Source organism: Branchiostoma belcheri, unplaced genomic scaffold (genome assembly GCF_001625305.1).
Source record: "Branchiostoma belcheri isolate BF01 breed outbred unplaced genomic scaffold, Haploidv18h27 scaffold38, whole genome shotgun sequence".
Classification (NCBI taxonomy): domain Eukaryota; kingdom Metazoa; phylum Chordata; class Leptocardii; order Amphioxiformes; family Branchiostomatidae; genus Branchiostoma; species Branchiostoma belcheri.
Genome location: NW_017803998.1, coordinates 1,208,490 through 1,236,143, shown reverse-complemented (window position 1 = coordinate 1,236,143; position 27,654 = coordinate 1,208,490). Strand labels below are relative to the sequence as shown.

At 40.1% G+C, this 27,654-nt stretch overlaps 1 protein-coding gene across 3 annotated transcripts; it reads right to left on the bottom strand.

The window, feature by feature from the left end:
• Positions 1–113: 113 nt before the first annotated feature.
• Positions 114–27,426, bottom strand: LOC109476496 (golgin subfamily B member 1-like). 3 transcript variants are annotated; one of them, XM_019777429.1, is made up of 30 exons: positions 27,284–27,426; positions 26,527–26,643; positions 25,914–26,078; positions 25,329–25,562; positions 24,691–24,900; positions 24,401–24,463; positions 23,936–24,197; positions 23,287–23,417; positions 22,350–22,467; positions 21,518–21,621; positions 21,166–21,316; positions 20,438–20,584; positions 20,056–20,148; positions 19,517–19,758; positions 18,980–19,075; positions 18,257–18,385; positions 17,698–17,844; positions 15,283–15,341; positions 14,837–14,961; positions 14,120–14,295; positions 13,121–13,314; positions 5,085–12,387; positions 4,627–4,746; positions 4,062–4,217; positions 3,394–3,503; positions 3,123–3,180; positions 2,456–2,569; positions 1,900–1,972; positions 1,371–1,425; positions 114–1,156 (listed from the first exon to the last, which is right to left on the bottom strand). In XM_019777429.1, the coding sequence occupies exons 1-30, from the start codon at positions 27,380–27,382 to the stop codon at positions 1,045–1,047; spliced, it is 11,163 nt and encodes a 3,720-aa protein (XP_019632988.1). In that variant the 5' UTR covers positions 27,383–27,426; the 3' UTR covers positions 114–1,044. The 3 variants fall into 3 exon arrangements, with proteins under 3 accessions (XP_019632988.1, XP_019632990.1, XP_019632991.1); XM_019777431.1 differs by having other exon boundaries at positions 2,462–2,569; XM_019777432.1 differs by having other exon boundaries at positions 22,401–22,467.
• Between the last annotated feature and the right edge of the window lie 228 nt (positions 27,427–27,654).

Below are 27,654 nucleotides of genomic sequence, written 5' to 3'. Positions count from 1 at the left end.
AGTGTTCTCGCGAGACTAGGTCACTCCTTGAGAAAGGTGTACAGTCGACACCGAAAATTTGGAGGTACGTGTTTTTACCTTTAAATACAGTCACTGATTGAAGAATTTAAATTTCATATAATGCAGATACTCAGAACTCAAATTCTAACACTTTACAATCATCTGTTCATGATAGGCCTTATACAGGAAGCAGCAAAATATACTTGCATTGTGATATTATAATTGTTTCAATGACTCTTCAATATTGGCATTTTAGCGGAATAAAATTCACCATCTTATGGCTGACAGTAAAACTAACTTTGCATTTACATCTATCTGTAGTTACATTATTTACAATATACATAACAATTTTGAATCTAGCGTTAACTCTCATAATACATTTTGTACTGCCGAGTGCACTAAGACTGCCACAGAAAATAATTGGTGTTATCAAGGCCTTTTCAAGAATAACTTGAACATCTAGATGTCTGAAGCGTAATGGTTTGTTCAGTTTGTCCAAAACTAAAAGAAGACCAAAACGATTTGTATTATCAATTTCTGAGTTTGTGTCCCAAATACGTTGATATGCATGGTTCACTATATACAAGTCCATCATATTCTGTACCAGGATTTTTATCAATGCATTTGAATACCAAATTTAAGTACATATTGATGTGTGACAACCCTTGCATTGTACAATAGAGCAATGTCTAAAAAAATGCCTAAACGCTACATATTTGACCATTGAGTGTAGAAGCACATTCTCATCCCATATTACTGTATTATAGTCTTTGTAAGGTACATTAGTCTCATATGAGTATGTTTTTTATACAGCAATAGATTCCAAGCTTTGTATACCTTGTACAATTGTTGAGCATTTAAGTTTATACTGATGCAGCATTTCTTGGATTTTCTTAAAATTTCACCTTTTTTTCAATGTGGCAATCTTAGGGTACAGATATGAGAGTGGAAATTACATTCCTTAGACAGGACATACTCTTGTTGTCGATAGTTCTTGATAAGTGGTGTCATGTACGATATTTGATGTTGGTGATGTTCGATTCTTTAGAAGAAGGCGTAAAAGAACATGAAAGCAATCACATGAAGTACGAACAGGTATGCAAATGAGATGAACCGACAGCAGGGGCGTGTCCTCAGCATCCTGGTCAGGTACAGGCTACAGGGGCGATGAAAATAGTAACATGTAATTCATGATAAACATCACAATTTTTTCATTGACTTAAACTGTTCAAGAACATTGAATTACTGACTTAATGATCCTTGTGCTTATTACTTCACAAATGATGCCTTTTTGAAAATCTATTAAATATGACAACTATGAAATTACAAAATGAACATTTAAGAATATAACAGTTACTGTTTAATCTCACCTTCGTCCCCGTAACCACTTGTCCAAGGTCATACAACATGGAGTCATCTTCCGAGCTGTAACAAACATTTAGAAAATTTGTATTGCATGTCGTACTATCAGGAAAACATTCTTAGTCAACATAGCACCTTGTAACCTTTAGAACACTGAAGTAATCATTTGGCTGCCAATTTAATATTGGTTTTGGGGTTAGGTAGCATGGAGAAGGTTAAAATCCAATTATGAATATCGCCATTCTTGTGAAAGCTACATGGTAAGCCTGACCAAGCTGTTTTAAGCAACAAATTATTCCATAGGGAAGGTCGAATGCAACAGATAAGTTTACACTTTTATGGACCACCAAACTTTTTGCATTACAAATGCAGGGAACATACAAACGTCTGTCAACATTCAAACATGTCCAAGATACCGGTATTTAGAGAGATATATATTTTTTCTTTTTAATCTGATGCCAACTTACATGTAAGCAACAACACCGCTTGTGTTGTGGCTTCAGTATTTTTAACATTCATTTATGAAAATGTACTTACTGATCTTCAAAGCACGGTAGTCGAAGGGGTTGAGCTCGACTGCTTCCTCTGCTCCATCGATGTTGATTCGATACTGAAAGATGTATGAAAATGTTAGTTAAATTATTAGGTCATGATTATATTTATATCATTCAACAATGGTGTACAAACTAGCAAAACTTACAAACAAAAGACTCACGCTGTGGCATTAGAGTGATTTTCATTCCGCAAATGCAGTTAAAAGACTATATGTAAATTCTTCTATTTCACATTCTTTTTATTTGAAGATGTAAAACTGCAAAATCATAGCAACATTCAAACAAGACAGTGAACTACATGTAAAGAGTACAATCAAGAAAAATGTATTCAGTATTGTATAATTATATATGTTAGTTAAATGTTGGTGACAAAGCACGGTCATGGAACAAAATGAAAGAAAACAAAATACATTTAAGTACCTCAACCACAAAGATAATAAAATACCAGTGCCCAAACCACAAAGAAACTTCCCATGATGCACCACACCAAGATGGCCGCCATCGTGCACCCCACCCAGATAAGCTGGGTTGTTACTTACACTAACCTCCTTGTTCGGCGGAGGCTGGTTCTGATACGCTTTGATTTCCGACTGAGCAGCTAACAGAGAGTCCTCCAGGGATATCTTCTGGTCCCGCTCCTGTTGTAAAAGGGACTGTAAAGAAAAAAAAAGACATCAAATGTAGACATTTTTGTACGCAGTAAACCACTGGTGCACCCATAGTGTCCCCTTATTCAAAATTTAACATACGAATACCAAAATTTTTGAATAGCTTTCTAGGAAAGTTATATATTCCCTCAAACACAAAATAAAGCTGAAATGTTAATAAATTCTGTTAGTCTGTTAATAAAGTAACTTGAAATTTTATGTAATAAGCTTATGATAAACCAATTAAAAGACATGTACCTAGAATCTAGATGATTATACTCCATGGCATGCCAAATAAAACAACATAGAATTCTATTAAAGAAATGCATGCAGCAAAGGCCTTATACGGTAATTGTCCAGATGCACATTATGTTTCAAACTGTATGACTTCATGTTAAAACATTCAGAACATCACAACTACATCACTTTTATCACTTTAAGACATTGAAGGCCTTGATATCATTGTTATTTTGTAACCAAGAAAGTTGAAATTACATGATTTCTCAATACAGTTTAAAATTCCTCATCCAAAAAAATTGCAATCAAAACCAGGACAAACCTCTAGTGTGGCCATCTCCTGTGCAATTGCTTCTCTTGCATGTTCAGCCTCTTCTAACCTGTTAGTTTAGGGTAAAGAAGTCATTTGAACACAACAAATCAGTTACTGTACATAAAACTGTTGACAACATTTTATACAATGTACTAAGAAAATGCCACTAATATGTTTTGAAATACCATTCTAAACAAACCTAACAAGCAAGCAAGCATATTGCACTATAACAAGTTCTATAATCATACTTTTGAAGTGATAATCTGAGAAAAACACTGACCTTTTACTGAGGTTGTGTACCTCAGGATCCTCTTGCACAGGTTTTTGCTGTATCTGGACTTGTGTGTCCTCCACCTCCATGGTTTCTATTGTTTTCTCTTCAGATGTGTGCTGCAAAAAACAAGACAAATTTAACTCTTTCCTATAAACAAAGCACTAAAGTAACTTTAAATGTTGAAATGTTTCTGGCAGTTTAATTTTTGCGATTTTTTTGTGGTGACCTCAACCTACAAATTCATGACAGTGTGAGTATGCCTTCATGATGCATTAAATTTCATTTCTACTGTACTACAAAATTGTTTCAGCTACAAACATTTGGCAAAAAATCCATTTCCCATCCTACCGCGAAATTGAATCTCTGCAAACAAAATGAATCTATTGTAAAGAATACCAGTCCTGTCCTTGGTGCTGAACTATGAACCTTTTAAATATTCATCAGTATTAACATTAAAAATCATAGTATAAAAGAAGCAAGGACTAGAAAGAGCCATATAATGATTGGCTATCTCACTATGGTGGCCACATGTCTATTTTGAAATGTTTAACAAAGTTTCAGAGTGGTTTTACTGTACAACCATGCCTGTCCTTGGTGCTGAACTATTTACCTGATATTTGGCTAATGCTATAAAAAAATAAGATCATTTAATGCAGTATCAAGTATAATATTACCTCTGACTGTCCCACCAATGCTAACTGCTCCCTCTGTGAGATCTGCTGGTACTGGAGCTGCAGGGCCTGGAGTTGAGCCTCTCTTTCCTGCAGCCCCCGAGCAGCATGGGAAAACTGCATCCTCAGATGGTTCCGCTCCTCAAGCAACGATGTCACCTAGAGATGAAGAGTACAGATTTTAAAGCCTTTTTCTTACATACTAAATAAGAAATCAGAGATTTCAAACCTCCAGGAGCCATTTTAGTCTAGTGTTTCTTTAAATTTATTGACACAAGTTACAACAAAAGAAATGGTATGACGTTCAATGTACTTTCAAAAGTATTCATTTTCAACAGGTCCAGCTAACTTCCTAACTGGCTTACTGGCAGTTTTTGGGACCTAACTTCCTGTGTCTGACCTTTTGTGGTCTGTTAATTACGGTATTCCCCCAACTGATGTTACATGTATGACTTTAATAGGAAATGTAATCCATTGTGTGTTTATCTATCACAATGACTGTATCTACTGTACTGTAACTACTGAGAATGACAGAACTATGACTGGACAGTGTAGCAGCGCCCCCTACCTGAATGGACAGTTCCTGACACCTCATGTCCCTCTGATGGACCCCCTCTAACGCCTGCTCCAGGGTGGTCTGTAACTGCTGCATGCTGGAAGTTGTTTCCGCACTCTTCGTAGCTTCAGCCTGAAAACAAAACAGTGCAACAAAATTCAACAACAAGATGCTAGATATATTATATTATAAACTTATATATATATATTTACTTGTTGCTGAGCACAAGAGCTATCTACCGTCCAAAAATTGTGGCCCTAGCATGTCCAGATCATGAAATATCAAGACCGAAATTTCCACTGCAGTACCATAACAAGTCACTAGGGAGCCCAAAATCTAATCATTTGAGGTCTCATGTTTCAAACTTTCAAGTAGTACACACACACAGAAAGCTAGGACATATAATCATCATAAACATCTGTTAAAACTGTAATAATTCTAGTGTCTACATGGTGTGTGTTACAACTAACCTCTAGATCTCTTGTCTGTTTTAGAAGTTCTTTCCTCTCTCTGACAATTTCTTCATACTCCATCTTGAGTGAAGCTAGCTGCTCATTCCTGTCCTCCAATTCTCCCATCTTTGACCACAAAGACTTGACCTCTTCTTCTCGTGTCTTAACCTGTTCCTCAAACGTGACTTTCTCTGCCTGGAATCTTGACAATTCAGCTTCCTTTTCTTGAAGTTGCATTCTGACTGCGTTAAGATTCCTTTCCAAGTCTTCATACTGTTGCCTGATGGACTCAACTTCTTTGTCAGCTGTTTCTTTGCTATTTACGGAATCTTCGTATTTCTGTTGGAATGCAGCAACTTCTAGTTTTTCTGTTTGAAGGTCTCTGACTGCAGCGACATACTGTTCCTTGACTGACTCTAGCTCTTGATTCGCAGCGTCACATTCGGCTTGCATCTGGTCTACCTCTTGTTGCAGCTGGAAGTACTGGTCCTGGAGTAAAGCTAGCTCTTGTTTCGTTGATTCGTGTCTGGCGTTGCCATTATCGTGCGACTGTCTGAGCATCTCAAACTCTCTCTTTACCTCCACTTGCCGGGTTTCCCACTCACTCTTTTCCTTTATGACATTTTCTTTTGCAGAATTTGTTTCCTCCCTCAATCCGTCGAGCTCCTGTTGTGCTTTTTCCAACTGGTTTGCTAGGAAGTCTTTCTCGTTTGCCAAGCTGTGAACATCACCGTTTAAGTCATCACACATCTGCTTTAACCTGTCATTCTCTGCAACGAGGCTATCCTCTTGTTTCGTCAGCCTCAGATTCAACTCCTCCAGCTCTGCTAACCTTGTCACCTTATTCGCAAGCTGCTCATTCACAGTCTGCAGTTTGTGAACCCTTTCTACCAGGATCTCTTTTTCTTCAGTGAATTTTGCAATACTGGAATGTAGGTACTCTCTCTCCTCACCTAGATCTCTGTCCCTCAGTTTCATGTCATCTAGTTCTTCCTTTTGTTTCTTCACACTAGCTTGCAACGTTTCAACACTCGTCTGCAAGGATTCTACTTCTAGCTGAAGTCTGGTGCTCTCTGCTATTGCCGCATCCTTTTCTTGTGAAAGAGTCGCTCGCTCTGTTCTCAGTTTATCCAAGACCAGTTCTAGCTCTTCCCTGTCCTTCTCCAAGCTACTGAGCGCATCCGAATCCACCTTCCCTTCCAACTCTGCAACAAGACTCTTACACATGGTGTCTAGCCTTTCCTTATCTTGTACAAGGCTTTCGATCTCCGTCTTCAAGTTGTTGTTTTCTGATTCTGAGGTCTGTTTCGCCCGCTGGAGTTCTAACAGCTGGTCTTTCAGGTCTTCTACCTGGTTCTCCAACTCCCCTTTGTCCCACGATGCATTCTCTACCTCGTTCCTGAGTATGCTGTTCTCTCGGTCGGAAGTGTCCTTGGACTTCTTAAGCTCGTCGAAGTCCAGCTGTAGGGATTCAAGTTCACTATCAAGACCGTCTTTTTCCATCTCAAGGTTCTCCAACTCCTTCTTTAGCTTGCCACCTTCCAAGTCTGATGTTTCTTTTGCCTTCTGTAGTTCTTCAAGTTGCATCTGAAGGGTTTCCAAACGGCTTTGCAGACTTTCTCTTTCTGCTGCAAGATTTTGCATGTCCTTCTTCAACTTTCCACTGTCTTCTTCAGCTGAAGTCTTCTCTTCTTTCAGATCCTCTACCTGGGATTTAAGTGTATCCAGCTGTTCTTCAAAATCATCCTTTTCTGTCACCAACTCTTCCATTCTTGTCTTTAGTTCTTCGTTTTCTACTGAAAGGGACTCCTTTTCTCTTCCTAATTTTAAGTTTTCCTCGTCTTGTTGCTGGGTATCATGCAGAAGTTTCTTGGTCTGATCATTCAGTTTCTTGATGTCATTGTTCAGTTTTTCTATGTTGCCAACAAGATCCTGATTCTCAGCCTGCAGTTCTTCAACTTTCTGCAAGAGGCCCTCATTGTTCTGTGTCAGCTGCTCCATCTCTTTGGCCAGTTCTTCCTTCTCGTTCTCCAGCTTTTCACGATTGTCCTGCAGCTGCCATTTTGTCATCTCCAGGTCTTTCAGCTGTAGCGCCAGATTTTCTCGTTCCTGGCGTAAAGTCGTGAGCTGTGATTCCATCGTGTGTCGTAGCTCGTCCATTTGGCTTTTCTCAACCCTGTCGGACTGTAGCTGCGACAGGTTCCTTTCAAGAGTAGCGCGATCCTGCTCCAGAATGGTCAAACTCTGCTGTAAGCTGTTCCTCTCTTCTTCTACTTGCAACAACGTACGTTCCACCTTGTTCTTCTCTTCTTGCTGCTTCTCTAAGCTTTTCTGTAAAGTGTTGTTCTGTTCTTGGAGGAGTCCAAGTTTCCTCTCATAAGACATCCTGTCTTCTGTCGACTGTGACAACTTAGTCTCAATCTGCTGTTTGTCTTCACTGAGCAGACTGAACCTAGTCTCCAATTCGGACTTTTCCATTCGGACAACTGTAAGCTGCTCCCTAGCAGTTTCAACTTCCATCTGCAGTGCTTGTATCTTATCTTCCAGGACTGAATTTTGATCGTGAACTTCAAAGGTTCTTTCCTCATGAACCATTTTTAGTTTTTCTTCCACAGCAGATTTCTCTTGTATTGCAACGTTGTACTGAACCTGTAAGCCCTTGAATTCATCTTGCATAGTAGCCAGTTGTTCTCCTATAGCTATACTGTCCTGTTCAAATCTGGATGCCTCTTTCAATTGCTGTTCTAGCGTGACATTCAATTTCTGAAGCTCAACGTTGCTTTCTTCTACATTCACTACCTTTTGCTGGAGGATTGTCAGTTGTTCCCTTTCTTGAGTCATCGTTCTCTCAAGCTCATTCTTTTCTTCCATCAGTTCCTTAGTGCTCCCTTCCAGTTCACTTCTCTCGTCCTGTATCCTCTTCTTTTCTTGCTGCAATCCTTCGCATTTCTTCTTGAGCTCGATCAGCTTTCCTTTGGCCACCATGACCTTTTTCAAGGCGTCTTCTTTCTCCTTCTTTAGTTTAGCAAGTTCTTCTCCTGACTGAGTCTGGCTGCTCATTTGTGTTTCTGCTGTCTCAAGCTTGACTACAATCTGTTCTCTTTCCAACCTCAGGCTGTGCACTTCCTCTTGTGTTTCTGTAAAACTTGTTTCTAGTTGTGTTCTCTCTGACTTTACTGACTCTAGCTCTTGTACCAATCTGTCTCTGTCTTCTGTTACCCCCTTTAGACTGTGTGCAGTATTGTTGAGCTGCTCTTCCAAGATGCTGTTAGACTGTCTTGTCTCTGCGATCTCCTTATCGAGTGCATTCTTCTCCGCAGCGATGGTCTCTAACTGTTCAGCAAGCGAATGTCTCTCGGATTGAGCTGCCTCCAAGAAATCGCGGGCATGTCTCAATTCCTCTTGGATGCTCACCATTTCCTGGGACCAGTTTTCCGACCTCTCTGTTCTCAAGTTTTCCAACTGGGTTTGGAGTGCACTTCTTTCATTTTGTGTGGACTCTAACTCTTGACTGTACGTTGTCAAATCTTCTGCTAGCTTCTGCTTTTCCCCTACCAGGCTTTCCACAGAGCTCTGAAGATTTTGAACCTCTTCCAATGCTGTCGTCTTCTCTGTGTTAACCTTTTCAAGACCTTCCATCATTTTCTCCTTTTCAGACTGAAGAGTTTGGATGTCATTTGCAGCCTGCATCAACTGTTGTTGTGCATTCTGATATTCTTGAGTAAGTCTCTCAATGGAAATCCTCAGATTTTCACACTCCTTGGCTTCTTTCTCACGTGCCACCTGGCTTTCTTCAAGTTGTGCCGAGAGATTTTCTTGAACAAATTTACTTGTGTTCAGTTGCTCAGCCCTTTCTTCCAGTTGTACTGTGAGTATCCTTCTCTGTTCTTCAGCATTGTTGTACTGTGCTTTCCACTGTTCTAGGTCTTCAGCCATCTTGGATTTAACTTCAGAGAAGCTGGCATCCATGCTAGCAACAGTTTCTTTCTCTTGCTGCAGTGCCTGAAGATGCTGCCTCATGGTTTCCATGGTTACATTCTGCTCTGCAATCTGATTGGTCAACACTCCCACTTGCTCTGCTGCTCCACTCAGCTCTTTGATCTGATTGGTCAGCTTCTGCACATGCTCAGTTGCTGCCTCTAGCTCACTTGCCTGCTCAGCAATGGCCTGTTCTTTCTCTTCTACGCTGTTCTGACTTTCTTTGTATTTCTCGTTCAATGCTTTTAGCTGCTGGATTCGTAACTTTAGCTTCTCTTCCAGCTTTCCGGCTCTTTCTTGCACTTTCCCGTGTTCCTCTTGTGCTTTTACCATCTCTTCTTTAGAGGTGTTCAGTTCCTTTTCAAGACTGTGACACCTCTCTTCCATATCTGTCAAGAATTGTTGCTTCTTCTCTAGCTCTTCCCTCAACATTGTCACTTGATTCTCCTGTTCACCATATCCCTGTCTTGTGTTCTGGAAGTCTTCCTTTGTCCTCTCAAGATTCTGTAACGCACTCCCAAGCTCAACTTCCTTTTGCTCCAAAACAGTCTTCATGTGTGAAACTTCTGTGTTCCTCTCGTTCAGTTCTTGAGTGGCAACGTAGAGTTGGCTTTGAAGTTCGCCCGCGTTCATCTGAAGAGCTCCCAACTCCACATTCTTGTGCTCCAAGTGTGCCGACAACTCAACAAGCTTCGCATCTTTGCCGTTTAACTCGCTAGTGACGGCATCCATCTTAACCTTGAACTCATCGAACACGGCAGACTTTTCTTCCAGTTCTCTGGTTTTCACGGAAAGCTCAGAAGTCAATGCGTTGACTTGCGAGTGCAACTCTTGGACCAACGTACCAGTTTCCTGGTCACGTGATGAAAGCTGGGCTGTCACCTGACTAACCTGTGCCGTCATCTGTTGAAGAAGACTTTCCTTTTCTTCAACCTCCTGGTTTCGCACGGACAGTTCTGATGCAAGATGGTTCAACTGAGAGTTCAACTCTTGTGCCAGCATCTCTTTTTCTTCAACAGATTGTTTCATCGTTGAGATTTCAGATGAAACAGTGCTCAGTTGGGAAGACAGTTGTTGTGCTAGTGAATCCTTCTCTTCTATAACTTGATCCTTGCTGGCTAAGTCTGCACCAAGCGTACTCACCTGACTATTCAACTCTTCAACCATAGCTTCCTTTTCTTCAATGACTTGAAGTTTTGCTGACAACTCTGAGGACAGCTTGTCCAGTTTCACCTGCAAGTCTTGTACCAGATTTTCTTTCTCTTCTACAATATTCTCCTTTGTTGCCAGCTCTTTTCCAAGGTTGTCAACTTTTTCACCCAGTTCTTGCAACAACTTCTCTTTTTCCTGACTATCTCTTTCTCTTTCAGCTAGCAGAGTGCTGACATGGCTGATCTCTTCCTTAGAACTTTGCAACAAGGATTCTGTTTCCTGTACAAGCTTTGACTTCAGTTCTAATTCTTCATCCAGTGTGTTAACTCGAGCTGTAAGTTCTTGTACAGCCCTTTCCTTGTCGCTAAGTGCTTGCATCCTTTCGTTCAACTCTGCGTGTGTTCTATTTAGTTGGGCTTCCAGGATCTCGTTTGAAGCTATCCCTTCTTTGAGCATACTTAGCTCTTCTTGCACCTTCAGAAGGTTGGAGTCCTTTTCTCTTAGAGTGTTTTCACGTTCTTGTAACTCTGAGCTTAAGCTCTGTAGCTGGGTTTGCAGTCCCTCTTTAAGAATGTTTGATTCCTCTTGTAGTCTTGCAAGGCTTGAGTCTTTCTCTTGTAAGGTGGTTTCTCTTTCTTGTAGTTCTGTTTCAAGTTTCTGTAGTCTGGTTTGCAGTTCTTTGAGAGTTGACTGCTTGTCTTGTAGTTCTGTGTCTCTGTCTTTGAGTGTGGACTCGCGATGCTGCAATTCTGCTGTTAAGTTCTGCATTTGTTGGTGCAATTCTGCAGATGCAGCTTGCTGCTGCTGCAATTCTGCAGTCGCGTTTTGCAGTTGCTGCTGCAATGCTTGTGACTCGAAGGTCTGTTGCTCCAATTTGCCGGTGAAGTTCTGCACTTCTTGTCGCAATTCCTCTGCAACTGTTCTTTCTTGCTGCAGCTCGACAGTGATGTTTTGTACTTGTTGCTGCCATTCTTGTGCAGCGGATCTTTCTTGCTGCAGCTCAGAAGTGATGTTCTGCATCTGTTGCTGCAATTCTTGTACTGCAGTTCTTTCTTGTTGCAGCTCAACAGTCACATTTTGCACTTGTTGATGTGACTCCTCCATTGCACCGGTCCGCTGCTGCAATTCTGCAGCCATGTTCTGCAACTGTGCTTGAGCTTCCTCTAGCAATCCAGTCTTTTCCTGCAGCTGATGTTGCATCTCTACAACAGCAGCTTCTTTTTCTTTGACGTTTTGCTCCCAATTCTGCATCTCGGTGCTTTGTGACTCTAACTCCTTCTGCAGTGATCCAACTCTAACTTCTAGCTCCTCAGAGATCGAAGTCTTTTCTTGAATCCTTTGTTCTCTGTCTTTCAGTTCCTCCTTCAAGGACTCTATCTGTCCACTCAAGTTGTTGACATGACTTTCCATGTCTTGTATTGCGGATCCCTTTTCTTCCATGCTCTGGTCTCTTGCTTGTATTTCCGTATTCAAAGACTCCATTTGCTGCTGCAGTTTAGCCACTTCATTTGACAGGTCGGTAATCATGGAATTCCTTTCTTGAACAGTTTCGTCTCTTGCACGCAGTTCTGTCTTGAGGGCATCTATTTCTTCCTGCAGCGAGGTTACTTTCTTTTCTAGCCCTTCCTCTGTTGTCACCTTTTCTTGGAAGCTCTGCTCTTTCGTTTCAAGTTCTCCTTGTAAAGTTTTGGTCTCCATCTTCCACTTGCTGACCTGTGTTTCTAGTTCTACCACGTTTGACTTCAGCTCTTGTAGGGTTTGGTTCTCATTTTTAAGACCCTCGATGAAGCTCTGGAGCGTGGTTACTTCTTTCCCGAGTTCTTCAACCTCTTGGCATTTTTCTTCTCCAAACACCTCCTTGCTTCTCAGCTCGCTGGTGAGTTTTTCCACCTGGTTCTGAAGTGATATGACGTGGTTGTCCTTCTCGGCCATGAGCTCCTGCATGTGTGCAAAGTCGGAGGACATGTCGAAGACCCTCTGTTCCTCTCTGGCGACCTTCTCATGAAGGTTTTCCACGGAGGCGGTCTTTTCTTTGATCTCTTCGTCTTTGCTGGCGAGTTGAGTCTTGAGCTTGTTGATGAGTGTGTGAAGAGTGGAGACTTGTTCACCTTCCTCTTCCAGCTGAATCTGTAGCCGCTTCAACTTGGCCGTCCGGTCTTCCATTTCCTCATCTTTTGAAGCAACTTGCGTCCTATATCAAGAACAATACAATTAGATACACTTTTAAAACTTGTAGTATGTAGTATACTTACAATGTACATTTGAACAGTTGCCTGATAGTACTTCGTCCTTGCTGGTTATGTCCTTCATATGAAAAATTCCATTCAGAAATTTCTATGGTTAACTGCTTTAAGTTTCAACTTAAACTGCTTAAAGCATCTTTTAAGAGAATCAATGTTATCTAATAGCTTGATACAATTGTGGTACATTGTAAAATGTGTATCTTAATTTCATACAATAGTCACACGGTATCATTTTCAAACATTTTAAAAGTAGAAGAGGACAAGAGTAAAACTTATCAATAAATCAGACGGTCACTGCATTTCACTCTCTGATCTTTCTCACATACTTCCTTTTCATGTTGATATTCCAATTTGCAATTTTAAAAAAAATCCAAGATGGCAGAAATTAATACGTATTGCCACATTTAAAAAAAAAAAAATTTCCAACATGTAATCACAAGAAGTGGTGACGGCATACTCAAGTTTTTCAAACTTATATTAATGCCGCCACCAACAAAGGGGACAATACAATACTCATTTTCACCTGAGCGAAGTGAGGAAAGTGGTGTAAAATGCCTTTCCCAAGGGCACAAGATCGGTGGCATGTCAGGACTCAAACCCGGGACCTCTAGGTTCCGAGTCGTGCACTCTGCCGCTACGCCACACGACCCCACACATATTGCCACATTTGAGATAACAAACCTCAGTTCATTGGTCTGAACCTCCAGCGCCCTTCCCCGTTCCTCGTGCTCCGTCAGCTTAGCCAGCAGCATCTCGCTTTCCGTGGTTCGCACTTCCAGCGTGGAGGTCAGCTGGGAGATCTGGGACTCAAGGTTCGCCATTTTGGAGTCCTTCTCTTCTATGATGTCATTTCTCTGTGCAAGAGTCTTCTTTGCCTAAAATGTACATAATACATTGTAGATATGAGGCAAACCTTAGTCATTGGACCTGATGTACATTTCCGTAGATTGTACATACATTTTTAGGTAATCTGGCCATGGCAGGTAAAGAAAATAACCCTGAATCAGACTAGATGAACCTAAATCCATGTTTCTCTCTTTCTGTAAATGTGTTCAGCTTCCAAGACAAAAAAAAGGTTGCAGACCATGAGGTTAGTCCAAGCGATAAAGTGGATATCGTCAAGGCATGTTTCCATATACTCAGAAATTTTGGCTCCAAATTTTGAAGTATCATCGGCATTCTATATGACAGTATATATATAATGATATTATATACATGTAGTACTACTGTACAATAATCATGTCCAGGTTTAGGTCCGAACCTGAACCTGATCCTCTGGACCTGATCCTCTGAACCTGATCCGGACCTGGACCTGAATTTTCTATACAGGTATCCACCCCTATTCTGTACAGTATCTGTATCTGTATAGCCGGTATAACTGCCTTTCGGCGTAACACACCAGCTTCGCGGGCACGCGGCGCAGCGGCAGCTGGCTATATTACACCAATCGGCTTGTTACACCTAACCCTTGAACTTCTAACTCTAGACATTGTTTAAAGCTATATATTGACAATGCCCCTACTGTACTTGGTGACAGTGAGTTCCACTCTGCGATAGTTCTAGGAAAGAATGAATTCTTGAACACCTCAATCCTTGGTTGACAACTCTGGTACTTGAAGGCATGGCTATTTCTTGAAGGTCTTATAGGTAAGAATGTATGTAGAAAAGAAGTTGACATACCTCATTGAGAGTAGTGCTGCTGGCCTCCAGTTGCAGACTGATATCGCTGTACTGTGCCTGGAGTGAGATGTTGTCGTTACCCTTCTGTAGAACCTCCTCCTGCAGGCGTGACACCTCCTGGTCACGCTCACGCAGCTGGGTCAGCAGAGAGGTCAACTGAGCCTCCATCTTCTGACCTGTCAGAGGTGAAAGGTCAAAGGTTAGGTCATCATCTTCAAATGTATGTAAGTTCTGCATTGAAGACTTGGTTTCTGACTTCTCTAAGAAATTCTCAAAAATCCACATGGACGTTTCTAAAACTAATATGGTTTGCTCCCTCTAGCACTGCTTTCTGGCAAACTGTTTCAAAGCAGCTAAGTCAAGAAAGGAACAACAGATATTCATGATTTTTGGCATGTACTTGCAGAGTCATATATTTTGATATCATACCATATTGCATCTCAAAGAAAAAAAATTATTACATTTTTGTATATTAATTCCTAGCAGTGTAATGTTTTTTTTTTAAGGTCAACCAAATAAGCCACTGTTAAGTGTAATTATTAAAAAAAAAGCAAGGGGAATTTTCCTGGTACAATGAACCAGCAAATACTGTACAGTCATACTGTCTGTCTTCTCTGTCTGGATCATTGGAAGTTAGAGTATTCGCTTCACTCACACTCACTCACTCACTTCAGCGAGCTTAACTGGTTCAAGATCCTTTTTAGTTTGCATCCTTACCTTCTGAAGTCTGCCCCTCTCTGAGAACCTCTATCTCCCTCTGTGCACTGGTCAGGGAGTTCTGGACCTCCGACAGGTCATGTCTCTGCTTCTGCAGCTCTGCATCCTTCTGACCAATGACCGCTCTGTAAATACAACGTACATCATGAATTTCTTGACAATGTTTTATACATTATAGTAAATTTCTTGCTGGTTCTGTCTAGTGGGCATTTTCCTACTGGTTCCCAAGCATATAGGAGGAAATTGAAGACAGAAAATGAAATAATCTTTTCTAGGACCTTGGACCTAACTTCCTGTCAACATCCCCAACATGCCTAGCATGTTGAAATACCAACAGAAGCACAAGCAAGCATACAAACAGACACATTAAAAACAAAACCTCGATATATTGAATGATGTAATAAAATACATGTAATAAGAGGTAAGATAATCATAATAAAATGTACCTCATTTCTTGTATGGTCTCCTCCCTCAGGTTCAGTTGTTGCTTGAGAATGTTTGCCTCCTGATAATAAACAAATAAACAAACAAATGCTGTTACTAACAGCTACTTTCATTTCAAGCTCCAGACATTATAAAGTACTTTCTGCAGAATATAAAATAGTTAGTACACCCCAATGTTACAATACCCCTATGTTCCGTCAACTCAACCTATGTTCTGACAACCCTAACACTACCGGTATGTTAGAACATAGAAGCATCGGAACATAGAGGTAGCCATATAGCAGCAAGGACAATGGAGATTTGCAGGCTAGAACATAGGTGCATCAGAACATAGAGGTGTTAGAACATAGGACTGTCCTCCAGTAAGTACAAACATCCGTGTCCATAATATCACCAGGGTCCATAATATCGCCACCTTGTCCTTGAGAAATAGTGTGCTTTAAGATATTTTTACGGCAGCATACCCTAGGTATGTACATTTGAGGTGTGCAGGAGTGCATACCAAATGTATGTTGCAGTAAAAATATCTTAAAGCACACTATTTCTCAAGGACAAGGTGGCGATATTATGGACCCTGGTGATATTATGGACACGGATGTTACATGTGGGTACAAAAATGTACCATTCTATACCATTCTTATTGGAATGAGGGCAGATCCTAACTGCCCTCTGCGGTCCCTTCTCTTTCCTTCAGCCATGTTTGCTAGTCCTTTTCCAAAATGTGTCTCCCTCCAAAAACAGGTCAAAATGTCAAACAAAATCACAACGAAATCACCATATACAGAAAGACAACAAAAAGGGCACCGGGGACTAATTCAACACAATATGATATGGTGAGAATTATGAATTAATAATGATTTATTCTGTCCCTAACACCTGTCTATTGTTAGAGTTTTGACCTTTTGCTGTCAAGGGGGTCATCAGGCTTTTCACGACCTTTGACCTGTAATTGTGACCTTTACTGATAAGTTATCTGAAAATACAGCATAATCATTTTTTTTATCTTGCACTTTGCATCTCTGTATCAGATTCTATGTCAACGTGTAAACTGTATGGTTGCATTGGTAGCTTGCATGACTATTTTTGTTAATATCAAATGTGTGTTAGCAGATTGAGAAATAAAATCTTGCTTACTGGAATGCACGACTGAAAACCTTTGGCATACTGTAAGTCCTGCTTTTTTTTGTAGCACATTTATGTCCATGGTTTTTGCGGTGACCGCAAACTTATCATTACTGTGAACAAATAATTCACCAACTTTCTTTTCTCACCATTGTGAATACATATATAGTTCCCTTAACATGTCCATATTTCTCAGACCATATTTCTCATTTCTCACGACCATTTGCTACTGCAAACATAAAGTGACTGTTACAGTAAATTGAGAAAAAGCTACAACTCTTTCCACTTAATTATTTTGTTAATTAATAAACTTGAAAGCGATGGTGTTTTGTGAGTTGCCATGCTGTAAGGTACATTGTAGCCCGGTATCCTAACTCTTACCGACGCCTTCTGTCTCAAATCCTGCTGAACTATGCTCAGTTCGCCCTGCGACCGTTCTAGGTCTACGATAATTTGTTCCTCCATTTGTTTGATCGCGGCCTCTATGTTATCATCGGTAGCCGTGATGGTAGCTGCTTTCTGATTGGTCCGTTGCAGGGCCTTTTGAATGCTCTGATGAACACAGAGGGGGACAGACAGACAGTTGTGCAATGGAGCTGTCAATCATAATCCCAGCAGGCAGTGTGTGGGGATTGCCATGGCAACATGTTTAATTCAACCAATGGCAAAGCAGTACTAGTGACCACCTCTGCATAAAGACATTGTGGCCACTTTTTGGTGGTCCCTAAGTGATTGATCCTAGAGCCCCACCTACCTCCGTCTAAATTTTGTAGAAATGCAAAATAAAAACATAAATAAATTTCACAGACATGTAGCCGCTCTTTCATTGGTCGAACTGCTACTTGCCATGTTGTCATTGGTTGAACTATTAATTGTGATGCACAGTCAGAATTGGAGATATGAACGGAATGACTTTCTTTTCTTTAATCTCCAAACACGCCTTGGGACTATGAATGGCTTTGCACGGGGACAAAACGTCAACTAACAAAACAAGATGGAAAACAGACCAAAAAAATACAGACAACACAGAACAAGTACAGGCAGAACACATGAAGGGAATAAAATGGTTTGCAGCACAAAAATGAGTGAAAAGTTTATCAAATTTTAAGTTGGAGCATGCCATGTTGTATTGTACATGTACATTGTACACTTTGCAAAACTACTCTCTTTGAATCTCTAGAAACAATGCACAATTTATTTTCTAAAGTCTAGCTCAGCGCATTCCTTTTCAAGGCTAAACTGGGTATAAAATATCTTCCTTTTGATAATTCTTTTGTCAACAACTTGATGTTTACCTCGATGTCCTGTTGGACCTTGTGTTCCAGTGACTGCACATGCTCAGTAAGGGAGCTGAGTTTTTCTTCTCTGTCTCTCAGTTGGACCTGTAGTTCTGCTGTCTCTGTTTCTTTTGAAGCAAACTTGTCACAGAAAGACTTAACCTCCTAAAACAACATGGGCAAGAAAAAGGTCACACAACAAGTATAATTTCTGTAATTCTCACTTTTTGTTGTATCACTTGTACTGTACCTGTCTGGCAATGGTTAGACATACTTCAAGTCTTGAAAGTTTGCAGTGTTTTTATTCTTATGGTGATTTTTTAAATTTTCTGTTGGTACAAATGTAGGTCTTGCAAGAAGTTTAGAAACGTTTTCGGCTATAATTACTATAGAGTTACTGTGTACAATTTTGGAAACCTTATGAAAAGATTCATTTCTTAATTTTCACTTAATTTTCATTAAGCTTTTGATGGCAGTCTCCTAATAAGATGAAAGAAATATGTAGTCTCCAAACTCAAGTTAACTCTTTGGTTTTTATGTTTACATCCAAAATGTTATTTTGAAAATAACTCCTAACCTGTTGTTTCTGGTTGAGCTGCTGTGCCATTTCCTGGAGTTCCCCCTCCCTTGCAGTCAGTTGCTCCTGCAATGAACTTGACTGGATCATGGCAGACTGCAGCTGTTCTGTCAGGGTGGTGACCTGTTCCTGGAACAGCCATGACAACAATTCAGTCAAACCTGTACCAGTGACCACCTCTACGTAATAAAGGACCATCCGGCCATTATACAAAATGTAGCTGCTTTTGACTGGTTGCCATCCTAATATGTGGACCACAATTTTTCCCACTGACTAGGCTATACATGAAGTACTGTGCCATTGAGTGCCTTTGAGTTTTCTTTGAGTAACAGTATAGAAAGTTCGATAAAGGTTATACATCTAGATAATGAGATACTCAAGAAAACAGTTACTCAAGCAACTGAATAGATTTTGAGAACTGCCAGTGACGAACGAAAATTAATGGATGCTACCTGAAATGTCTGACAGTTTTCAAAATCTATGCAGTTGCTTGAGTAACTGTTTTCTGCAGTAACTTTAGAAAGGTTATATTGTATGGTATCACCTTGTAACATATGATGAAGAAAATAGCACCAAATCATAGTCAAAAAACATTCTTTCAAATAAGGCAAGTAGTCTGTATCTAAACCTGAATTTGGTCTTCGTAAACCCATGGTGCAACAATTAGGGTTAAAGATTGATAAACTGCTGAGTGTACAATCTGTTGAATCTGAGTGCACAAACCTGATGCTGTGTTTGTTCCAGCTGTTGTTTCTCCTGTAGTTCCTGAAGCTGCTGTTTAACAGTGGTCAGTTCTTCTTCCAGTTCACCTACAGTCTTCTGTACAACAAAGTTTCAAAGAAAAACACTGACTTGTGATGACATTATTTAAAACTTACAAACCATTTTCTATTTTACTAGAAAAGGTGGTTTTGTGGTTAGAGTAGTAGATAATGGTTAGGGTTGACTTAGAATCTGAAGGTTCTGGGTTCAAATCCCTAGCAGATGAATGTTTTGCCCTTTACATTTTATTTTCTCACTCAACCCAGGTGAAATTTAGTACCTAGCTTCAGTTAGGAAGGTCCCATGTTTGAGAAAAGCCACACCTCAAGCATGTTAAAGATCCTACCACTCTTATTGAGAAGATCAAGGTATGAGTGGTTCAAACCTTACAGTCCAGTCTAACACAGCTTGTACTTACTGTACAAAACTGGTGTGTTAAGTCTAAACGTGGTTTACTAGATATACAAAACAAACAAACAGTACAAAGGAAAACCTTACCCCTTCAGAAGCAGGCTTCAAAGCTTCCACCTGTTGCTGTAAGGCTGCTGACGTCTGCTGCAGTTCCTCGTGTTTCTGCAAGAGGTCATCTCGCTCAGCCTGGACAGTTGTCAGTTGGGCCAGCCTGTCTTCTGCCTCCTGTAGTCTGTGCTCCAGAGACTCCTTCTCTTCCACAAGTTGTTGGACGGTTTCTTTAAGGTTGCTGCGTTCAGACTGAAGCATCTCTACTTGACTTGTAACATCTTTAAAACAAGAAATCAGAGATTTTAGACTTCTGGGAAGTGTACAATCCTTCACTTCCTTAATTCTTCCTTTCTTCCTGAATTTTGGGGCCGTGAACCTACATTGTAAATTCATGCTGCCTGTCAATCTTCCCCACCCACATGCTGTCAACCTACTGATACACATACATGTAAACCAAAAAGGAGTCATTCAAAATAATACTTCCACACCCCAAAGTTTTGTGTTTTAAAAACAGTCAAACCTATACAAAGTAATCACTTCTGAATCACCCAAAAAATATAATGTTGGAAATCTACCTTGTTGCGGAGCCATGCTCTCAAACAGACCGCCTGCAGTGCTGGCCAGCAGTCCGTTCCCGTTACCATTCTGAAGTTCGTGTAGTCGATTCTCTGTAAAGTTAGAATACATAATTTTGTAAGTTTATGATGTCAATTCAATAGGAATGGTTCAACCAATGCTATGCAAGTCAGTGGTGCCATCTAGCAGAATCTGTTCAAACTGCAGATGTACCTGCTGCCTGCCTGTCTATTCTCTATGAAACTAAAATACAGGTAAAGTTTGTAAGATTTTAATATATTAGTGAATTCAAAAGTCAATGATAAAGGGAAAAACAAATGTCACATGCAACTCAGTGGTGCCATCTAGCAGAATCTGTTCAAACTGCAGCTGTACATGTACCTGCTGCCTGCCAATGCTGTTGTGCGTTGGCCAGAGCGTCCTCCAGTTCCCTGATGTGTGCGGCCTGTGCCTCGGCTGCCTCTGTCGCTGACATGGCCTGTAGACTGGATACTTGCTCCTTCAAGTCGTGCTGAGATTTCTCAAGAACTATGGCAAGAAAGAGACAAAATTTCCTCAGAAAAATAAGGAGGACCATTGCTATAATCTCACACTCTCATTTACTGTTCGTAATTCACTATATATTTGTGGTAGTAAAGTTTGCGGTCTGAGAAAAATGAGCATGTTCCTGAACTATATTTTTGCAGGTGCAGAAAAAAGAAAGTCGGCAAATTATCTGTTCATGATATAATAAGTTTGCGGTACAGGAGTGACTGCAAAAACTGCGAAATCAGGAAGTACAATATTTGTGGAAATAAGTCAGCAATGATCCCTAGCAGTGGCTATTAAAAGTGCATAATCTTCCATATCTATAAGGTCTGTACATGCTGACAGAACACTAGTCAGAACAACAACATACAAAAGTCAAAAGTGCCACCTAACACACAAGTCAGCAATGACCCCCAGCAGTAGCTATCAAAAGTGCAGTTACTTCACTTCCTATTAAGATTCATTATAACATTCATGTAAATACTGAAAAAAAACATTTGTCAAGGCAACAGCAGTCATAAAGCTATGAAAAATCACTCAGTGATGCCACCTGGCAGAATTTATCAAAACTGCAGGCTTACCATCCTTCTCCTCCTCCACCTGGACCATCCTCAGCTCCATGGCGACTCGCTCCTCCTCAGCCTTGACCTTGGCTTGTTCTGTCTCACTGAGCATGTTCTGTAGCGAGTGGATGGTCTCAGTCATGGCGGCCATACTCTCGTTCAAGGTCACCTGAAAAAACACAATCATTAAAAACGTGGACATCAAGTTTCTGCTCATAAGATACTTGTGTTTTCTTTGATGCAACCAAGTGGCAAGGAGTAGCTCCATCTTATAAGATTGGGGCCTGCTAGGGATTCGAACCCAGAACCTTTAGATTCTCAGTCAACAACCCTAACCACAAGACCACACTGATCATGGATACATCCTTACCATTTCTGACTCAGCTTTCTGCTTAGCTTGTTCCATCTCCTGTGTTTTATCCTCCAAAGTTTGGGATCCTTCTTCAAGTTCTTTAACCTTTGCTTCGAGGGAAGCTGAAAACGAAAAAAATAGTGTAATACACTCTTAGTAGCGAAATAGTACAATACAGGAGATTACAATGCATTTAGATGATAGGTGACTCTGAAACTTGAAAAAGAATTGTTCCAATTCTTACAACAAACTAGAAGCCAACACTTTGCACTTCTATAGGATCTAGTGTACTACAAAGCTCTAAAAAGACAGCATAGAAAAGAGAAGCACTGGGAAAACACTACAGGAAAGGACAAAGAATACTTCCAGGGATATTAAAAAGAAAACAAAAAAATCTTTTCAGAGCCCCAGAAATGACACCAAGTTGTTCTGTTATCTTCTGAGCGACCAGTATTGCTAGCTGTGCACTGTTGTCATGTCTAACTCTTTAATATATGTTGTATGTAGCTCAGTACAATAATAAAATACACTACCTAGAACTGGCATGTTGGCAGAACATACTGCACCTGTGGTTTCTTTTTGCATTGTTGGTAAACATTGCATCTGATTTAGAATTTTACCTGTTGAATAATTTTTTCTTACCCAATATTTGAAAACTTTTAACAGACTGGACATCATCCTTAGATACACGAACATGACTTTAAATATGTTCTGTAAAGTACGTTCCCGGTTATATGCAGGCACAGTATGTACATCCAACATGATATCAGAACCTTGCACACACAGACAGTCACACAAAATGAAGGAGAAGGCAAGCGAAAGGTTTGGGCTGTAGACCCGGCGAATCTACCTTGCTGAGTCTTTGCGTCCTCATAATCCACTAACTGCATCTGTAGGTTACCTTTCTCTTCCTCCAACTCCGCTAGACGGTTACGTAGGGTCGCCACCTCATCGGCAAGCGTATCCGACTGAAGAAAAGAGACAGGAAATACTTGCCAAAGGACACAACAAAGGTCATACAGCGTGCAAAATACCTGGTTGCCCAGGGCAACTGGGCAACCAAATTTTACTTGGGGCAACCTATTTTTGAACCTAGGTAGCCCAGTGTGCTACCTGAATTTTAAGAATGCCCCCCTCCTTCCCAAATCATGCCCACTTGGCTTGCACCACTGTATCTGGCAGATGCTTTTTAATTCTAGGTATTAATGGCTATTACTAGTATCAGTTAACTAAAGGCTGATAGAAATATAGTCAAAGGCTTATGTATGTAACATTACTTAATTTGAGGAGAGTAGTAACTTATACTATATATAGTTGGGGCAACCTAAAATTCTGATAGGCAACCTAATTTTTGCCGTAGGTAAGTGGGCAACCTGGTTCAAAAAAAGTATTTTGCACACTGTCATACCAGGGATTCAAACCCAGTCAAACACTCTAACCATATTTATCCACACAATGCCACATGCATGATACAATTATTCTAGCCAGTCTGAATATTTTTTTCCTCATCTCAATTTTGACATAAGATCATGTCAAGCGCTGAGGGGGTCCAGATTTGGGAAATTCTTGAAATCTTCTGAAAACAGCATTTTCTATATTTTGAGGGACAAAATCTTTCCATATCTTTCCATGCTGATTTTAGCCTGTCAAAGATTAAGAATTGTCCAACATTTTTGTCTGTCGTGAGCGGCAAAATTCTGTCAAATGACGAAATGATGAAAAAATAGATGCTGGCTAGAACACCAATAAACATGTTACATAATACACAATAACATTTGATTTGTTACCTGTCTGAGTTGTTTGACCTGCTCCTCCAGTGCAGTGATTTTAGACTTGGCCTGAGCCTTCAGTTTCAGGAACTTGTTCTCTGCCTTGGTGGCCATGTCGTTAATGTGCTGTTGTCTTTCCTGAAGTTCAGCTGTAGAACATGAATTCAAGTCATCATCTTATTAGCAATCTTTATTCATTTGTTTGTTTATTGAATTGCATGCCACAAGCAATAAACAGCATCAAAGGTATCCAAATTTCAGAGCAGCAAAACTGGATTTTTTAAGTCAATTTTTTGTCATTCTTTTAAAGAAGTCACTGACAGAAGTCACTGACAGTTGCTTGTTTTGTGTCATAGGTTGGTTCTAGCAATCTATGGGTGGTACCCCAAAAATATGCCTCACATAGCTTGTTTTGGGGTTATTTCAATCACTTCAAGTATGAAATAATAACAAAAAATGCTTGTTTCTCTTTGACTTCAACTAACAATACAATCATCAACCAATCTGTCTGTTTTTTATAGCTCAAAATAATGTCAATCAATCATAACTTTGTGTGTATCAGCCAATCAGATTTCAGCATCATGATTTAATCTAACAACAATCCATATAATTTCTATTTTCTGATGAACTGAAGTCTCTACAAACATGCAAACATTACCCATCATACCTTGCAACTTCTCGATGGAGTTTTGTTGCTGTTCGTTCTCCGTGATGATGTCTTTCTCGCGCTCTTCCCGTTCAAACTGGATCCTCGCTACCTCCTCCTGGAGTTTGACTCGTTCATCCTGCAGCGCCTTGTTTTGGTTGATGACCTCTTCGCAGGAGGAGCGTAGTTCCGCCATCTGCCCGTGGAGTTGTTCCAGGGCCTGGGTTTTCTCCGCTAGCGCTGTTTGTAGCGTTTCTTGGTTCTCTGTTGCTTGAGTGACAACCTAAGAAAATAGATACACAGTGATGTCAAGAAAGTATGTACATTAAACAACAGTTTATATTAAACTTAAGTGACACCAATTGAACTTCTTGGTTCTCAAATTTGCCCATATCATATCACACACACTATATATATACAATAACAAATAATAAATATTAATAAGTTACCCAATCAGTGAGATAACCCATTAATCTTATAACTTACCTGTTGATGACGATCTGTCCAGGTAGACTGTACCTGTTGATACTGCTGCTCCCAGGAAACAATCTGTATTTTTTAAAAATAATCATAATAATTTAAATAATAATCCAATAATAATTTGCAAACTGTATTTCAATAAAAAAATGGAAACACACTTTTCATACATATTCAAATATGAAGCAGTTTAGGGCAACGAAAGTTATGATTCTGAAATATTAAACACCAAGACAGAGATACTGGTAAGATCTACTTTGCTGCATGTCATCATCTCATATGTTCCCAGCACCCCCTACCTGTTGTTCCAGGGACTGCATCTTGGAGCCCTGTTCCAGAATCCTCCTCTCCTTCTCCCCCATCTCAGCCTGCAGGACCTCGATCACTTTTGTCTTCCCGGTCAGGATCTCTTCCTTCTCAGCCAACTCCCGGGAGATCTTCTGTAGAACGTCGGCCTGGTCTCCCTTTGCTAGCTCCTGACGTAACTCCTGCATTTTACTCTGCATTTCCTGAAAAAACAGAAATCAAAGATTTCAGACTTCCAGGAGTTTTTTTTTTTGGGGGGGGGGGTTCATGACCTTAAAGATCACAGATCTATGGGAAGTGCTTTGGGGTTTTGGAAATGTAAAACTGTGGAGGGATTTGTATTGGTTACTACTACTACTGTCAGGAATTGTATGGTGTAATCAAATTGGGTGTTACACAACTTCCTGAATTCCTCCAGGTGCCGCCCAATTACTCCTACCCATGTGCTGGGTCACCTTCAACCTTGACCTTCCTATCAATCAACTGTCAAAATCGCCACCCACCCTCCATGCAACCATCAGTACTTAGAACTGGTAACACACAAACTCACCCAAGTCAGCCACCCAAAACAATACTTCTGCACACACAGTAATTACAGACAGTAAGTGAAACTGAAAGAGTTGAAACTTACGTTTGCTTCTTGCTCCCGCTCTTGTAATCTCTCCTCGTAACGTTGCCGTGTTTCTGTCAGTAGCGTTTGGAAGCTCTCGATCTCGGTGTTGAGTTGCGCCTCCTTCTCTCTCAGCTGTTCCACCAGGACACCGTTTCGCTCCTCGATGTCTTCCACTTTCTTGGTCAGCTTTTCTACCAACACCCCCTGGTCCGTAATGGTCTGATCCTTCTCTGCCATCTGCTGTTGCAACAACTGTGGTTTGAGACGGAAAAACAACAACAAAAATAAGAAAAAAATTCCACAGTTTTCAAGCTTATTCTATATAGCATCAGTTACCACAACATCAGTTCACGAATTACTAATTTTGGCACAAACAAACAACAAACAACAAACAAAAACAATACACACACTTATGCTAACACAATTATTTGTACATTTTTGATTGGCATTTTGAAATTACATGTACACAAATTCTGAAAAAAAAAGAACTTGTTTATTTTAAAATTGTTAGTTGAACATAAAATAATGCTGTTAAACCAATATGCCTGAAGCAGTCACAGAAAGATGCTGACAAGTTACAGAAAAGCCAATAGAGAGACAGACCTGTATGGCTTTATTACGACCTTGAATGACCTCCTCTTTCTCCTTGACGTGCTCCTGAAGGTCGAGTGCAGATTTTTCATGCTCCAGGATCTTGTTGTTTAGCTCCATCACCAGCCTGTCCTTGTACACCATCTGAGCATACATTTCCTTCAGTTTAGCAGACTCCTGCAAGGGGGCGTTAGTGCAAGGATGCATTTGCCTCAGGGTTAGGAGCAAAGGAGCAAGCCACCATTTTGTAGGACTGTAACATTACAAGGGTATTACACTTCTAGCAGCATCTATAGAATTTAGTTTCAGTCCTTAAGTCCATGCTTTTGTGCAAGCCCAGAATACTAGTATTAATTTTTATTATTTAAAGAGAAGCAAACTTAAACCGTTTCCTTGTTGCCCAATTCCATAACCAATACAAAATTGATACCAAATGCAGGGTTCTTTGCAGATTAGACCATTGTTTTTGCAGTGTTTAAAATGTGCAGTTGAAACAATTCAGTTCTATAATTATAGTAACATCAGTTTGCAATTTAAAGATCACAGCAAAAATTAAACAGCTGCAAAAGTTTCACAATATACAGTTACTATTTTGTAATGTAATTTGAGGTTTTCTTTTTTTTACCTCAGGTATTTCCCCCTCTCCCCCTTCTGTAGTCCCTGCTCTTGCCGCTCCGCTCTGGAAATGTGCGATGACTTCTTCTTTAGCGTCGATGGTCTTCTTCTGAGCTTCAAGTTCAGCCTGGGGAGGAACAAATATTACATGTGCACAGTTAGCAGTGACACAGTGATATGTGTGTACAACTCTGACATCATCAAAACATGTGGACTTATCTTTAGTACATTTTACATGTAACTTTTTGAGTGTCAAAGATCATTTTCTGACCCTCATGTTCAGCCTAGCAAGCAAAAATATTACATGTACACAGTTAGCAGTGACACAATGATACGTGTATGTGTGTACAATTCTGCACACCTTCACCAAATGTCATTGTCAAATGTCGTTGTCATTGTCAAATGTCATTGTCAACTGTCAACTTCTTTCTTACTTCTTTCATATTCATCACAATAATTGATTTTTCCAATCTTTTGGGATGTACCACAAGATCTTAGACTTTACTTTTTGTTTGTTTGTTTGTTTGTTTGTTTGTTTGTTTGTTTGCTTGTTTGTTTGTTTTGGGCCTTTCTTTATTCATGAAATACTCAAATTGCCTGCTGACTGCTTTTCCGTGATGATCATGAGGGAAAGATCAATCAAACAAGGATACAGATTACATGACTGAAGTCCTAAAAAATCCATAAATGCATAGTCGTGATAAATCCATAGACATATATTGAAAAAAAAATATTTGAATAGATTCAGTTTGAAAATGAACTAGTACCTTCTGTTGTAGGATTTCTTTCTCCCTCCCTTCCAGCTGTTTGTGTTTCTCCTCTAGCTGGGTCGTCTTTTCTTCCAGTTTTTTCTTCAGGACGACCATCTGTGCTCGGTTGATGGACTGCTTCTCTCCGCTGCTTTCTTCTGCTGCCTGTAAAATTCATTTTAGGACTGTACCAAACTACTTTATATATATAAAGGGTACTTCAGGTTATCATGAAAGTTCATCTGTGTTGGTACAAATCATTATTAAATAAAGACTGAACTTTAACTTCCAACACTAGATATAGAATTGGGACTTACCCCAAATTTTCGGTTGACTCCATCAACCTTGTTCACGGAATGGACCCGTCTACTCTTGGAACGTAACGTCAA